Source organism: Lygodium microphyllum, chromosome 25 (assembly GCF_053477565.2).
Source record: "Lygodium microphyllum isolate KBCC chromosome 25, Lygodium_microphyllum_v1.1.10, whole genome shotgun sequence".
Classification (NCBI taxonomy): domain Eukaryota; kingdom Viridiplantae; phylum Streptophyta; class Polypodiopsida; order Schizaeales; family Lygodiaceae; genus Lygodium; species Lygodium microphyllum.
The window spans coordinates 31,933,228-31,950,297 of NC_141159.1; the positions used below are offsets into that span (position 1 = coordinate 31,933,228).

Below are 17,070 nucleotides of genomic sequence, written 5' to 3' on the forward strand. Positions count from 1 at the left end.
CTAAAGGGCTTTGCATTAGTTTTCTACAACGGTAAGGAGTCACATGCCTATGACCTTCACCTTGTCTGACTGCCCATTTGTTTCTTTTGTGTTTGGATTTTGTGATAGAATCAGATATATGATTCTTGCAGAAAGATGAGCAAAAAGAAAAGGACCAGATCATCAAGAGAAACACGGCAAATCTTCAAATGTTCCAAAACCAATTCTGAAGGCCATTCAACCGTCGTCAAAACTAGCTCTATCATTAAAGGGGTGCATGAACATTATTATAAGTTTTACATGATCTATGCCTTAAAACTCTCCCTACAATAGCCCCCCAGCATGGCTACATTCTGAGATACTTGAGAATGTTAATATACTAGCTGAGAGAAATATTATTAAGATAATGTACAAGGTTTTGAGAACCAGTTTGCAGCTGCAGAACATAGGGTATAAGGCAGTGTATGATTCACCAGAGGTGCTGGCTGTAATCTTTTAACTCTGGGAGGCAGTAGCAAACGATCCTCGCATAAGAATAAAGAAGAGTATGATATGTTCAGTTCTTCCAACCATCTGGCCAAATAAAATAGCCTTGAAATATCAGTCACTCAGCTGATGCTGAGTTGCCAAAACAGTGTATGTCCTCAATCAAACCAGCTGCAGAACAAAACTTTGCAGCTTTAAAATTCCCAGTGGCACCTTAAACTGACATTGCAGCAACTTGTAAGGGATTAATTACAAGCCAGAAACTGTTGTGCCATCACGTGTCCCACTGGTACATATAATCACCTTCAGACACTTAAAGCCTAAAATGTCATTGCTGTACCAGGAGTTCAGGTTCAATGTTGCTCATGCATCTCTTCTTGTCTTTAGGTGCAAGACCTAACCAAGAGTTGAAAGAGATAGGCCTCTAGGGTTCATCGAAATCTAACCACAACACATGATATGTCATCCTTACTCTTCCTTTCAAGAGCAGCATCTGTTAGGATTTTAGCTGCTGTTTCAGGATTTTTAACTTTTCTGATTCGCTTAACTGCTTCCTGATTCTCCATAACCTGAACCAAAAGTTTAAAAAGCAAGTCAATAACCTACAGTAGAAGGGATAGAAGTTGCTCAGCTCAGCAAATGTCAGCAGAGCCAGTGAGAGAATAATCAAAAGCAAATTATACAAAATCACCTTCCACAATCCATCACTTGCTAGAATAAGAAATTCATCAGTAGCATTGAGATTCATGTCATGAATGTCTGGTTGTGAGCTCAAATGAGATTTCAAATTCTTATCTCCAAAAGCACGCGCAACTGCAAGCTGCCCATCAACTCGAGGAACGTCTCCTGAAACAGGGAGAATAGTGTGATTAGTGAAAAACTAAGACCAGAAACCGTTCCCTTGGCAGGCAATGCTTTCTTCACCCATGCACACAGTTAACAACAGTGTCATTTGAGGCTTTACCTGGAAGTTTCGTGACAAACCCTCCCTTCCTTTCGATGAGAGGCCTCTCTGAACTGGGCTCATGATCTACTGAGAGCTGAATAGCATGCCCATCCCTGCAGAGGACAGCCCTAGAATCACCAACATTTGCCACAAGGAGTCTCTCCCCATTTATAAGAATGGCTGTCACAGCCGTAGAGCCTCCATAACCAAGATCAAGGGACCTCTGAAGAATGGTTTTGTCTGTAAGCTCATATGCCTTAGCAATGGCTTCAGTTGGTCGCGTCCAGAACTCAGGCTGCAGACAATTAAACATGAATGTTACTAACAGAATCCCTTAGAGGACCTTACGGATGCACTCAAAGAATTTGAGCTTCGCAATTGAGTATGGTCCTTGGAAGCACGAATCATTCAAATAGCATATCAGCTTCCTACCTGATTGACAATTGCTGCAAAAAGTTTCTTCTGCAGATAATGGGGAACATCATGACCGAGATGCCCATCAAAGACAGCAAACAGCCCAAGCTCAGCATTGTTAGCACGTACAAATTCAGCCACATGATAATCTTCCATGGGGTGATTTGCTTTCCCTTTCACAAGGCTGAATCCATGCATTAAGCGACTGCTTATCTTGCTGCGTCCTTTCCCAGTGTCTGAAGAAGAAGATTGCAGGCCTGCAACCATCTGCATAAAAGCAAGACAAATAAGCACAAATAAGCCCCCAGATATGACAACGAGGTACGCACTAAAGAAGAGGCTCTCTTGGAACAGATTCCAGAAAAGGTCTGGAAATGCTCAAGATGTAATCTAGTTAAGTATTAAGATATGAGTGTTAAATCTCAAGATGTAATGTACTAATAAGTAAGACAGATGTGTCAATTCTCAAGATGTAATTTGGTAATGGTTAAGATGAGTGTGTTAATCAGGATCAAATTTCCAACGGATTTGACAAGGAAAAAGTCATTAAGCAGATTGCCATTAGTCATTACAAATCAACTGCAACAATCAATAAAACAGGATGGATTGTAGCTTGACTGTGCTGATCATGAAGACAATCAAATAAAACACGATGGATTGTATCTTGACTGTGCTGATCATGAATGAGCAGGATCAATTAAAACATAATATATTTGCCAAAGCAACTGATCGAGCTTTGCAAAGAAATTGATCCAGAAAAACTGTAGTGAATTATGAGCTAGTAAGTAATTGCCAAAGGAACTGACATTTCTATGAAAAGAAAAAGCAGTGCTGATAATCAAAGGAGCAAGTAGGTTGACCCCCCGTTCCCCCCCCCCCCCCCCCCAAAAAAAAAAAGATCAGAACCAAAAACATGAAAAAACAAAAAAAAGATTAATTAGGGAATAACACAGGAATAACTGGAAGGAAGTAATAGATTTTTTTTCTCCCCCAAACACGCTGTGTTAATCATCAAGGAGCCAAAAATGCTGTGCCTTAATTATCAGCTAGTAAAACAGAATATATTTACAAAAAACAATGCTGTCATTTATTTATCAGCTGGTAAAATAGCATGTATTTGCCTTTTAAAAAAGCTGTCACTTAGTTATCAGCTAGTAAAACAGGATAGATTTGCCAAAAAAGATTATTTAATTACCAGCTAATAAAGCAGGAAACATTTGCCAACAATTATCAGCTAATAAAGCAGGAAACATTTGCCAACAAATTTAGCTGTAATATTGCCAAAGGCGCTGATTTGCTGATAATCGACAAAGCTGGATCAATTTGCGCTACAGTTATCGTTTGATCTCTACACTCTTTGAAGAAATGAATGAAGAAATGTTGGAATGGGAAAGGGCTACCTTGATTTTCTTGAGCACGCCTCCTTTGGGGCGAGCTGGCTCGGCCATGGCAATCATGGGGGGCGCCTGATATACGCGGGGGAGGGGGGGCTGGACGAGGCGCCTTGCTTGTGACGACAGAAGAGGTCTTGAGATGGCGAGACTAGGGAGGAGAGAGGTATACGGATCTGAGTCTTATGAAGGCCACAAGGGGGGGAGATGCTTTTTGTAAGCTGGTGGATGGGAATGGCTGCCTGAAGCTACAGGTGCAGGCAAAAACAAATATCGCACCTGTGTCTATTGTCTCTGCCGGAGGAGGAGGAGGGGGGGGGGGGAGGTGGGTGAGGGGGGGAACCTTCGAGTCTCGTGAATATGCCGCGGGTTCTGCTTTCTGCGTTCGCCGTGCAATGGACGGCGCTAAGGACCCTTAGATAGAGAGAGAGAGAGAGAGAGAGAGAGAGAGAGAGAGAGCATATAAGTCTTAAGACACGGAAGAAGAAGAAGAAGAAGAAATAGGAGAAGGGATCCAGTAAGTAGCAACTTGGTCAAAGAAAGTGGCCACCAAAGTAACGCATTGACCGATCAACCAAAGAAAATCCAAGATGTCTTTCCCTTTAGGTGACTGTAATTTGAAGGCATTCATAAATAAATAGAAGAATATGAGAAATTACTTGTGCTTTCAGTGTGCTCATGGAAATCCAGGGCCCTCCACATAATTGCAATCCCTATCAAGTCGTCTCTTCTCGGAGAGCATCCATGCATAGTGTGTGTTGGACCATGTCAAAGTCCCATCTAAGAGCCTTTACATGCTAGCGATAGATTGCCACCTGCTTACATCAAAACACGCAATATTCACGAAAACCCAAGGTTTAATAGCATATGAACTGCAAAAATCTCCCAAAAAAAAAAAAGTTAAAGGAGGAAGTTTTACAACCTTGAACTTTACAAATATTTTAGTTATGTAAAAACACCTTCCAAAATTTTGAGTTAAATGTTTTGTATTCACTACCAAAAATGCTTTATGCTTTTTGGGAACATTAATCTAGGAGGCATTAGGGGGCATGGGGTTTTCTTCAAACCTCATAAGCATTGAAAACTCGGCAAAAAATAGAGATTTAGTAATGATAGCAAATAGGAAGCCTTATCGATTGTTAGCAAACCACCTTGCTACTACAAGAGGATTCAATCACATCCTTCTTCTTCCATTTAACATTAGAACTACTTGGTGTGACCAAACTACCAATAAGGTTTGCGAAAAACCCCTCTCGCCCTACTACAATCGATGCAAGTGTGCTTTTGGAGCCTTACTTAGAGAGCATCCATTCATAATTTGATTTGGTCAACTAAGGGTGCTTTCGCACTACTAGGAGTTGCCTACTCATTCACACAAAAAAGTGTCAATCCAAGGCAATAGACCACATAATGGGACACCATTTTTGCTTCCACAAACTATCATTGGCTTAGTAGTACTAGTTGGTCCCAAGGGGAAGCTAAAAAAGAGGGGAAACCTCTAGATTAGAAGAGGGGAGGCATCACTGTCAAGAAAGAAGACCAAGGCTACAACCTTGAAGTGGAGGGGGCAACCTTTTGTTAAAGAGGGATTGCCATGTCATGTAAGGAGGGGAGGCCAAAGGTAGGAAGGTGGTAATCTATACCAAGGGCTTACAACCTATTCACAGTAGAAGTATGGGAACAAAGAACAAGGTGCCCATGATAAAGAAGGGATTGCAAGAATAGGATGTGCTGATCAAAAGGATGCGGCATCTATCGGGTGCCATTAGTCTTAGTAAACTCATGTAGATCAACCACATCCTATCATCCAAATTGTCAGCATGATGATTACCCTCGTCTCCATGTTGCATCATCTTTGTTAGCTTGACAACATTCACAATGAAGGTCATCTTCATTTTCTATATCAAAGTTGGGCATTTGATTTTCCTTCCCATGCTCAAGGAACTAGTGATGCAGCTATGCTAGTTTATGCATGGATGGTTACTATCTTCCTCATCAAGAGTTCTTCATATGAGTTGTGGTCCCGAGAATAGGCCAAAAAGGTATTGAGTTGTTGCACCATATCTTCCAAGAATTCACTCCTCATCTTTCACGAGACTTCTTAACCTTTGCTTGGTGTTTTTTGACTACGTCTATCACACCCTTGCAAACACAAGTAGAAAAGAAGCAACAATGGGAAGCACTAGTTCTCTTTTAGTCCCTCAACCCTCCTCAATCTCTCCTTTTCTTAGTTCCTTTCAAGTTGCTTTCGGCTAATATTGGTGATGACAAGAGTCTTTAAAGCTTAATTATCTATTATTTATATTTTAAAGTTCTTCCTAAATATATATTTTAAAACAAATCAATCCCTTAATTTTAGTCCTATTTACTAAAAAAGGAAAAATCACCATGCAAGCCCCTGTGGCAAAAGAGTTTGACTTAACCAATACAAATCCATAAAATGCACAATCCCCACCTCTGGAATGCACCACAACACATTACCTTAGGGTAGTGTTAACAAACAACACAACCATGCTAGTTTTGCTTATAGAAGTGCATGTAGTGGTCTTTAAAAATGCCTACCCTACTACGTTTCATAATGCTCAAAGCTCTAAATTCTTGTGTTTTTAACACATTGTCTGTATTTGTTGAGAGCATTTGTGTTATTAGAATTTGCCTATGCATGGATGGGCTCTAATAAGTTACCCCTTTGTTACTAAATTTCTGAGGAGGCTTTAAGGGAGATGTTTTTAAAAAACATCATGGCACACACTAATGCACAGAACATTGCTCAATAAACAACTAGGGCATCGTTCCCTTTGTAATGTCTTTATTTGCTCTCTTGGCAAGAGTACATGAACTACATCAACTGAACCAAAGTTCTTGGGTATTAGTAGGACATGACGAGAACCATTAGAGTAGGCATCTCCATACTTTAGTTTTTGTTGTTTGCTTGCAAGTACTTCATTAGCTTGACTAATTTCTCGCAATGCTCATGTGCAAACCTACACACCAACCATGAATGGTACATGAATCCCTTTTGTACTGCATTAAGAAAGAACTTAGATTGCAATCTTGTGTTCTCTTTCTTGTTTAACACATTTTAAGGAAAACTATATGTACTTTCACAGAAGAACTTTGCCTTGCCAAACCATTCTAAGAAGCCCATTTTCAAATGTGGACACATTTGTGGTCTTATGTGAAATAAACCCATATAGGGAAAACACACAAAAATCAAGAGAAAAGGGAGTTCTTTAGAACATGTTCTACAATGGTAGATTCTAAGCCATGTGCACCTCTAAAAAGTGAAATAATTTTCGAGTCTTAATCGCTTGGAGCTTCTACCCATTGAAATAGCATCAAATGAATGGTGAGTATTCAAAGAAACAAATCACCAAATGTATTTGTTGAAGGTTTCCATATCAAATTTACATTATTTAAAAACGAGCAATGAGTAACTACCAATGCATGTTCACCCACACATACAAAGTGCACCCAACATTTGAAAAGCATATCCTAACTCAAGATTCAACCTCGTGACGTTGAAACATTTTCTACTCTAAAGTGATCATTTATTGGGTCATATCAAGCTTTTCCTCAGCTGCATAAGGTTAATAATTGCACTCAAAGTCAAGCTCCATGAGGAGGGCTTACTAGACATGTTAATCGGCAAGTGCTTTCTTGTACACCAGCTAAGTTAATAAATAGCTTATGGGTTGAAGTTTGAGACATCATTGCAATAAGAGAGGAACTTTAATATTGGAGTGAATGGGTCACCTGCTACCATCATGTCAAACCCTTTTTGTCCAATGAGCTTGTTAAGTCACATCACCCTATTTGTGCATTCTATAGAAGACTTATGGTAAACAATTATTGACTACTCTAGTTCTTATGTTGATTTATATTCCTCTAGGTATCACACATAGGTATTGGTGGTCCATATTGCACTGACATTATAATATAAATAATGATGCACTAATATGCCAACAACCCTCCATTTGACTTGATTGCCACTGTCTTTCAATATGGGCCACATGCTTATTAAAAAGGCACCCCTTCACCACCATCATGTGTTTTTCCATGAAGGAGCTGTAAGTCAATATGATGTACACACTAAGATTCTTTCTCTAGTTCTACTTTGCCTTACGTCATTACGCGAAAGAAAGTATGAAATTTGAAAAAGTGCATACAATAGCATATTTTTACTAACTTGTACATGGGTAAAAGTTTGTAAATTGATTTTTATTTCAAGATTTGTTCTTATGCTCATGTTGTGCTAAAATTTTGGGTAGAGGTGGGCAACTTATATATGAGTTTTCAATCTAAATGGAATTACAAAGCAAGTACGTTGTATATTAGTGGACCACAATTGGAGGTGTGTGTGCCTCAATGTAGTTATCCAGCCGCGTCAACAACCTACTTAACTGCTAATTTCTTGACAACCACGTTACATAGCTGTCAAAATCCTATCTTATTTCCAATATTTAATTGGTAAAGTTTGATTCATGAGTCCATGTAATCCGATCTAAAAATGTACAAGCAATGCCTCATTATGGGTTAGAACACTTGTCAAACTTTTTGTATATTTAGCCAAACAATAATCACAAGTCAAAGTTGTCCATTGCTTTTCAAGGGTATGGATATGCATACCATAAATCTACTCAAAAGTTTCATTAAAGTCTTTAACTTCTTTTTTAACATAAATCCTCTTCAGATCATAGTGACGTGTCTTTAACTTATTTGTTAACATAAATCCTCTTCAGATCATATGTGACGTGTCATATTGTTTTCTCGTTTAAAATGCTTCTAATATCAAGATCATACGTGTATAGGTGATATACGAAACAACATAAAGAGCATTTGACTTTTCAAGATGATGATGTGTCTACTTAAATAGAGCATATGCATGCACATGTGCATGTGTGCGTGCATGTGTGTGCATGCATCCATGTGTGTGTGTGTGTGTGTGTGTGTGTGTGTGTGTGTGTGTGTGTGTGTGTGTGTGTGTGTGTGTGTGTGTGTGTGTGTGTGTGTGTGTGTGTGTGTGTGTGTGTGTGTGTGTGTGTGTGTGTGTGTGTGTGTGTGTGCACGCATGGATGCATTTGTGCATGTGCACGTGCACGTGCACCTCTATGTGTGTGTGTGTGCGGGGGGGGGGGGGGGGGGGGGGGGGGGGTGTAGAAAGATACCTTTGAGTTTTTGTAGGATAAAATAGTAAATGCAAGTGTTCCCACCATTGAGTGGTAGCCCAATTGGTTGGGAGGGTGCATGAGTGTCAAAAGTCTTTAGTTCAAAACCCAAAATTAGGCAACTCTACTACGTGTTAACATGTTATTCTTTGGGAAGATGTAGCTTCAAGTGAATAAGGTTGGGTTTCCAATCATCAACCTCAATTTTGACTCATTAATAAAAAATGCAAGTGTTCATATTTCCAACATTGAATCCACTTAGCTCGAAAACATGAATGATGGGACATACAATAAGAAGGCACACACTCTTTTCAATTGTACCTCTAGGCATGATCCAACCAATGTTAAGTTTTGGGAAGTACATACAAGTAAGGGTGCGTTTATAACTCTTCTACATATGGGACGATAAAACACCTAGAGAGAAAAAGTGTATGTATATAGATCCTTTGATAAAAGTGACACGTTTTTATGTTAGAATGTGCATAAGGGTTTTCTTGGCTTGAAAGCATGTTATATTGATATTTTCTTAGTAGTTAAATTGCCACTACAAGCATGCAATGCCCTATGGAATAACATGATTATCCCTAGCATCTAAAGGCTCTCTTATCCTCTTTGACTTCTTCTTTGTCTCTTTGTATCGCTATTATAGGAACATGGAAAATGTCAAAATCAACATGGCCATGAATAGTAATAGGAGAGGAAGGCAAGAGCAATAACACACCTTGTTCCAATTAAAATTCTTTTAGTCTATTTGATGTAGTCTAGCTCAAAGTAGCCACAAGGTTACAAATCATTCTTCCTTGCCTTTTTTTTAAATGCGAGTATAATGATATTACCATGAAGAAATATTTACAAAGCATTAAGATAGGATATATCATGCATTCTATTCAAAATAGTCAACTGCTTTTCTAAGCAACTTACATTCAATCTTGTTGGAATATTAGAGTTGAAGCATGAAAAGATGTGCACAAGAGGGAGAAGAGAGCTCAAAATACAAGAACAAGATCTTGCTTATTAAGTTTCTCAAAGTACAAGTGGGGTACTCTCTCATCTACTAAGAGTGGCCTTAGGGTTGTTTATATAGCCTTTGGATGGCAAGGGTTAGGTTTTCCCCTACCCTCCAGTCCATTCACACTCATCTACCCTTATCCACCCTTGGATATGGTGGGTTTACATGCCTATCTCCCAACACTCCCCCTCAATGCCAGAGTGGCATTGGATTACATGGCATAGAGATGTCCCCCCCCCCCCCCCCCACCCCTCCTCGCCTCTGAAGGAAATGCCTTTAAAAATCAAGCTACATGAGTGCTTATAGGTAGAGGATTTGTAGATTTAGAAAAGGCAATCATCAGGTGCATTGGAAACATACTTGGCCGCTAATTCTTTCAGTGCTTCACTGGCATTAGGACATTTACTCATGATGTGTCTTGTTTGTTTACATTTGTTGCACTTCATCTTGTTGGGATATCTTTTCCAAGAGTTGCTTACAATATGTCCCTTTTTTATGCAAAAAAGGAACATTTAGTGGAAACTGTATGAATAAGGAGTTGGTCCATGGGAGACTAAGGTAGATGCTTCATTGGAACCCTTGGTTCTTTTCTCCTCATCTAGATAAGACTAAATGACACTTTCAAGTGTAGGATTTGGTGGGCCCATAACCCCTCTCCATCATTTTATAATTCACAAGTACCTGCCATGGATGGAAATCTTGGCCATTATGACTTAATCGATTGCACAAGGCAATGGCAATGTCTATTCCTTTACAAAGTAGGCAATAAGAGTGGAGCTAGATAAATGATGCAAAGTACATAGCAGATTGAAAGTGATTTAGAACTGATTAGAAAGAAAAACATCAAGATAGCATTTGGAGAGGATTAGTGACATGGTCTATGTGTTTATAGGTTTACACATAGCCTTATAATGTCATTTAATGAGAGAAGCACTTAATGACCATGCTAAAATGCTAAATGGCATGCATATATTAGGTTTAACATTTAGATTTTCGATAAAAATCAGCAAGTAATGATTGAGAAATGTAACATTAGTGCTTAAAGCACTCATCTCATAGTTTATGCCTTACTTGAGATGTGAAATGTCTGTGTTTTGATGAACTTAATGATGTCCACCAAGTGTGTCTAGCCTTGAGATGGAGCTTCCATATCTGCAATGAACTCCATATAAGGTTAATAAGTGATTAGAATCCGTGTTAGTGTCAACCATGATGATTAAGGTTGAAAGAAGAAAGCTTGAAGCTTTCTCGCTATGGTTGCTAGCAGCTAGACTCACAGTTAGGTTTTTTTATCAATGTGGCTAGTAGAGAAGGAATTTTGCTAAGCCCTCTTAGGTGGAGATAGCCTACTTCAGGGATATCTAAGTCTCATGGTAACCGCCACCATTGCACCCTTTGTGATGAGCATAATAAGGTTGAATCTACTTAGACAAAATCTGCATTGTTTTCTACATATTTTAGCAATGCCGGTTCTTGGAGTAGACAATGTCAAGGACAGCTTAGATGAGGAGCAGTTGCACCCTAAGGTGGAGAAGAGATCCACATAAGAAATCGTGAGCTGATATGCCCTCCTTCGGCCACACCAACTCCTCCAAGGTCTACAAGTCTAGAACTAGCTATGGAGATTGAGAGGATAATATGAAAAATTGAAATTTTCTTATGTACTTAGGTTGAGATGAAGTTAGGGAGATGGCTCTAATACCATGTTGGAATATCAAAGTTGAAGCATGAAAAGATGTGGATAAGAGGGAGAAGAGAGCTCAAAGTACAAGAACAAGATCTTGCTTATTAAGTTGCCCAAAGTACAAACGAGGTACTCTCTCATCTACTATGAGTAATCACCTTAGGGATGTTTATATAGCTATTGGATGGCTAGGATTAGGGTTTAACCTACCCTCTAGTCCATTCACACTCATCTACCCTTATCCAATCTTAGATACAATGGGTTCACATGCCTACCTCTCAATAGACCTTGTAGCCATAGCCCTTCTTCCTTAAAGGACAAAGGATTGTTAGGACCTCTCTCACAACTTGGCAAAACAAAAGATCAATCTTAATCATATTTTCCTTATTCAAGGCAATTTTATTTCTATTCTTCAAGTTTCCTTGATTACAATGGCCCTAATTCAAGGCAACCGTTAACCCCCCAAGATGTGCTATTTTTGACATAATTTTTGAGCTTCAATGTAACATTTTGTCTTACATACATATTTTGCTCTTCAAGTCAAATCCAAAACAATGTATCATGCCATGGTTATTAGTTGACTAGCAATTGTAAAACCATGGTCAAGAGAGCCTTCCACATGAGACGGGTGTGTTGGTTCTACTTCTTTTCATTTTAGCTTAAAGACCTAGCTCAAAGGTCTAGAAGATAATGTAAGGCATTTTTAAGAATAATAAAAGAAAAGAGAAGTTGAAGGGGTCATGTGAAGGCAGGTGGTTGGGGGTGATGTAACCACCCTCTCGCCCTTATCTTGCATGCATTCTTTCTTTTCTCTCTCTCTTTCTAGCTCAAACGTGACCTCTCACCTCCTCTTGCACTTCAGTTCTTCATGGATTGTGATGAGGATGAGAGTGAAGATGCAGATCATTGTGAGATTTTATGTGAGCTTGTGTTCTTGTGTGACAGTTGAGAGAGCACTCTCTTTGACAAATCTTGATGGACCAAGCATTGTAGATGCTGCCTCGAGGCCTAGTTCTCTCACAGATTTTGGTGCATCCTTGGGCTTCTCATTTTTGGCGATCTTGCCAGGGGACTTGCTCGAAGTAATTCTGAAGATTTTAGAGGATCGCTCTATTTGAGTTTTGCAAGTTGGGATAGGCCTCATGTATCTATGAAAGGTTTGATAGAAAAAATATTCTAAATTCTTCTTCTCTGCGAGCATCTTAAGCAGTGGGCAGTTGCTCAGGGGAGGCCATGTGGTGCCAAACTCATCAACCTCTTAGAGATATTTGAGACTTTCCACAGCGGTTATATACGATAGGTGTGCCCCAAAACTCTTCAAGATCCATCTACACGTACAGCAGAAGAAGAAGAAGAAGTGGAAGCAGAGGAAGAAGCAGAAGAAGAAGAGCCAGATGTGGAGGAGGAGGAGGAGAGAGCTTCTGTACAAGGTGTCTTCATCCTGCTTCCAATAATGGAGTTGAAACGGAGAAAGCTCGATGACGAGAGGCCTAAAAATTAAGCAAAGGACGAAAAAGAAGAAGAAGAAGAAGAAGAAGAAGAAGAACGTTGTGATGATGTCCTGCTGTTGTCCTCCACCAGACAATCCATGCATGGTGATACCCTCCTTAGCCCCTGCAAACACACGATGATCTCTACATATCGACCTTCATCTTCCTCTTCATGCTCCACATGCTAACCCGTTTGATAGAGATAGATAAGAAAGCCTTCTTCAAAAAAAAAAACCCTAAGGATTAATATTCAATGTGAAGCAACCCCACTCTTCCAAACTCTTAACACCTCACACTTGCAATTCGGTAGGTCTAATTAAGTATCAATAGCAAAACATCCACACTCATGCCTTTGTGGAAGCAAGCAGGAGGAGCACTTGAATGTCATATCTATTGCGAGGGTAATCTGCAACGTTTTATCTTGTGATTGGGGTCCAATCTTTCACATAAGTTTTGAGCTTCAATGTAACATTTTGTCTTACATACATATTTTTCTATTCAAGTCAAATCCAAAACAATGTATCATGCCGGTTATTAGTTAACTAGCAATTGTAAAACCATGGTCAAGAAAGCGTTCCACATGAGATGGGTGTGTTGGTTCTACTTCTTTTCATTTTAGCTTAAAGACCTAGTTCAAAGGTCTAGAAGATAATGTAAAGCATTTTTAAGAATAATAAAAGAAAAGAGAAGTTGAAGGGGTCATGCGAAGAAAGGTGGTTGGGGGTGATGTAACCACCTCTCACCCTTATCTTGCACGCGTTCTTTCTTTTCTCTCTCTCTCTCTTTCTGGCTCAAACGTGACCTCTCACCTCCTCTTGCGCTTCAATTCTTCATGGATTGTGATAAGGATGAGAGTGAAGATGCAGATCATTGTGAGATTTTCTGTGAGCTTGTGTTCTTATGTGATGGTTGAGAGAGCACTCTCTTTGACAAATCCTGATGGATCAAGCATTGTAGATGCCACTTTGAGGCCTAGTTCTCTGACAGATTTTGGTGAATCCTTGGGCTTTTCAGCAACTCTATTTCTATCATTAGAGTGGAAGACATGGTTGTTTAGGATGGTACCCCCCACCATCAAGAACTAGAAGTTGTCCAAGGTGCTAACAACAAAAGGAGTAGAAATATGGGTGGATGTACACAATCATAAGATTCAACCTTTATGAAGCCAAGAACAGTTGGTTCATTGAATGGGCCTCTAAAGTCACTAGTCTTCATCAAAGTGAGAGCTAAATGGTAAGCATAGAGCCTCAATACCCACATGAAAACATGTAAGTATTGGATGAAACAAGTCTTGGTGACCATTCCATTAACTAAATTATACTTCAACGTGAGGGTATTCTTATGATTCCCAATGTGCCTTTTAGCATTGCCCATCAACATCTCAAGGGCTATGGTCAAGAAGTGGGTCCAAGTTGTAGGTCTAAGAGCTAACATTACAATTTGGATAGTGTCGTTTGGTGATAATGGGAATCAAGATTATGAATCACTTTACTTTTCTTTCCTCATCGAGCCTCATTTTAACTATATTAGTGTATGGTATGACATACTGAAAGTAATCATTAGTCCCATAGGATGGACAACATTGGCAGCATTTTGAACTCACTTACTGATTTGATTTTATGGGAGTTTGGTGTTTTCTTTTCCTTTAATTTGGATATCACATTATCATCACACCTAAAATTTCACATGTCTATTGAAGTAAGAAAAATAGCTAAAGGCTTACAGGGTTCTATCACAATTCAAGAAGAAGACCTAAAAGTGACCTTGTTTTTGAAACCCCTATATTTTGCAAAAGTGCACCCCCTCCCTACAACAAAACATTGGAGCAGAGATGTCTAGCAGACATGCTTTTGTGTGCATGTCTATAACCATGTTTATAAGTGCATTCAATCTGAATTTTGGATGCACTCATAGATGACACACTTATACACATGCAAATAAGGAGAAAACACTCAAAAACATCAACAATTCATTTCATTTTAATCATGTCCTATTGAGATCCACTTAACAAAGGACCATTTTGTGCAAAGGGGAACCAAAAATGAAGAAGACAAGAGGTGCAAACAAACAAGGAGCAATGCGTGTTTTCTTATTTTATTCTTATTCTTGTTCTTGTTCGTGTTCTCATTCTCAAGAACAAAGATGAAAAATCTATCTTTTTCTTCTTCTTTGTGGTTCGAAAGAGGAGCAAGTGAAGGATCATTGTGTGCAATGTGGAAACAAGATTGAAGAAGGCAAGAGGTGCACTCAAACAAACAAGGTCATTTTCTTTCTCCTCTTTTCCTTCTTAAAAAAGGTGTCTAACTTTGTTGTTTATTGTTTTTTCATAATTTGATTGTTTTGTTGTTTTTCTCTTACTATATTTCATTTTACTCAAAGAGCCTACGAAACTGTGTTTGTAGGTTTCTCCAAAAGTATGTCTAATTGTTTGTTTGTAGTTGTCTTTTCATAAATTTTTTGCATTGTTGTCTTTTTCTAACTACAGGTGTAAATTTGGGTCCTTGAACTATGTAATGGATTAAAACACATGAATGCATAATTAATAACTTGACTATATAGACGCAAAGGGCTTTTCAAGAAAAATTCTAGTCTAGGGATTGTTTGATGATTTTAATTATAAGCATGTATGATCTCTTGTGAAATATGTTTGCTTGTTTTATAACACATCCACTAGTATAGAGACCTAGGCTAAAAACTTGGTTGCTTGGATAGGTAGACAAGCTAGGTGTTTTAAATAATTACGGACCCTTTGTATAAGTTAGGTCTTCAATTTTTGTAGACAATGGGGCAACATATACTCATGTATGTTGGAGTGAGAGTAATCCTCACCTAGGGGGGTTGCATCTATATTCAATAAGCTTCAACAATGATGGGTGGAGGGCTGAAAGAAAGTAGTTACAAGCCCTTCAACAATGATAGTTTATTGTAGATATTGGGGCTCTCCTTCTAGGGCAGTATGGGGGGTCAAATGCTTTTTGATAGAGAAAGATGGGCTAGTTTAGGGAGAGGTAGCCTCTGCCCCCTTCTATGCATGTCCATGTCGTCTCTGCTATTATCGTCATCCATGAGTTCACTAAGGCCTAAGCTACCTTTGACTATGGGATCCCAATGCATTGACCTGAGAGGAGAGGATCCATTCAACTCATACATGTTGTGGACTTCCCATTTAATGTCGCATGTTACAACCATTTCTTTAGTAGCATTGTCCATGGTTGCTATGATTCCATCCGACCGAGGGCTTTGAACATCAAAGGCTTGGCTTTCAGCTTCAAGTTTGGGAGTCCAAGCCCCCCTTTGACTCTTGGGAGTGACCACCTGGGCCTAGGCAATTGCCCTCCATCCTCTTTATTGTTGGCATGTGTCCCAGAGGATTGAGTTGAGATGTTGGTCCATCTTCTTCCATAAGGCTACACTAAAGCCGAGGATTAGCAACAAGTAAACAAATAATGTATATAGCATAGTTTTGATTATGAACAATTTACCACCAAATGAGAGAGGTTTGGACCTCCCCACTTTTGAAGCTTTCCAACTTTTGCGGTTAGACACTATGCCCTTTGCACCATGGTGATGGTCACTCCTACAAGGCATCCCAGGTACCTAAAGAGGCTGTGGGCTTAGGGCAACTAACCATGGCTCTGGCTCCTTCCAATTGAGCAGTAGCTAAGTTTTGTATTTGTTGATTCTTGAGCCAGATAGAGTGGAGAATCCATGCTTATGAGTACAAAATCCGAGCCTTGTGCCAATGCAAAGTCCATGGAAAATATGAGGTTTTGTACGTCATCATGAATCTTCCTCCCATGGACAAACCCATGCTACATTGGGTGTATCACTCCTCCCAACATGAATTTAATCTTATTGGCCATGCATTTGGCAAAGATCTTGTATACCACATTTAAGCATAGTGATTGACCTCCATTGTCCAATTGTGCTTTTGTCTTTGATTAGTTGTAATTGAAATATAGCCTCTCATTTTTGTGATTCACCTCTAAAACCTATGTATATGTGCATGTTTTGAATTACTTTCTACACATATATAGTTTAAGAACACTTAAGGTTAAACTCTTTTTGTTTTACAAAACATTGCAATTATGACTTTTCTTGTTACACTCTTCCTATTGTTGATGAGGATTAAAATAAGAACATGGAGTTGTTGCTTGTGGAATTGTAGCTCAAAATGGAGTTGCAATTTTGCAACTAGTACCTTCTTGTCTTTTAAAACTAGAAACTCGAGTGTCTATAAGCATGACTATTTACACATTAGTATTGCAAAGTTGATGCCCAAGTATACATGGGTCACTAGCAATTTTTCAACCCACTTATAGATACACTCATAAGTTTTTTCTTTTTTGAATAGTGCATTTCCTTGTAGTGTCCAAAGATATCATACAAGAAGCAAACTTAGAAACTAAAAAGGAAATTTTTCCAAATGACTCTATCATGCATTCTCGTCTCTTCTCCATAGAGGCTCAATATATTTAAATTCCCAAAAATGTGCAACATAAC

At 39.0% G+C, this 17,070-nt stretch overlaps 1 protein-coding gene across 1 annotated transcript; it reads right to left on the reverse strand.

Annotated features, from left to right (window-relative positions):
* Window positions 1-239: 239 nt before the first annotated feature.
* Window positions 240-3,669, reverse strand: LOC148014048 (putative protein phosphatase 2C 9). Its single transcript, XM_087666358.1, has 5 exons — window positions 3,226-3,669; window positions 1,844-2,092; window positions 1,430-1,706; window positions 1,157-1,311; window positions 240-1,034 (listed from the first exon to the last, which is right to left on the reverse strand). Exons 1-5 carry the CDS (start codon window positions 3,280-3,282, stop codon window positions 897-899), a joined length of 876 nt encoding a protein of 291 aa, XP_087522484.1. The 5' UTR covers window positions 3,283-3,669; the 3' UTR covers window positions 240-896.
* Between the last annotated feature and the right edge of the window lie 13,401 nt (window positions 3,670-17,070).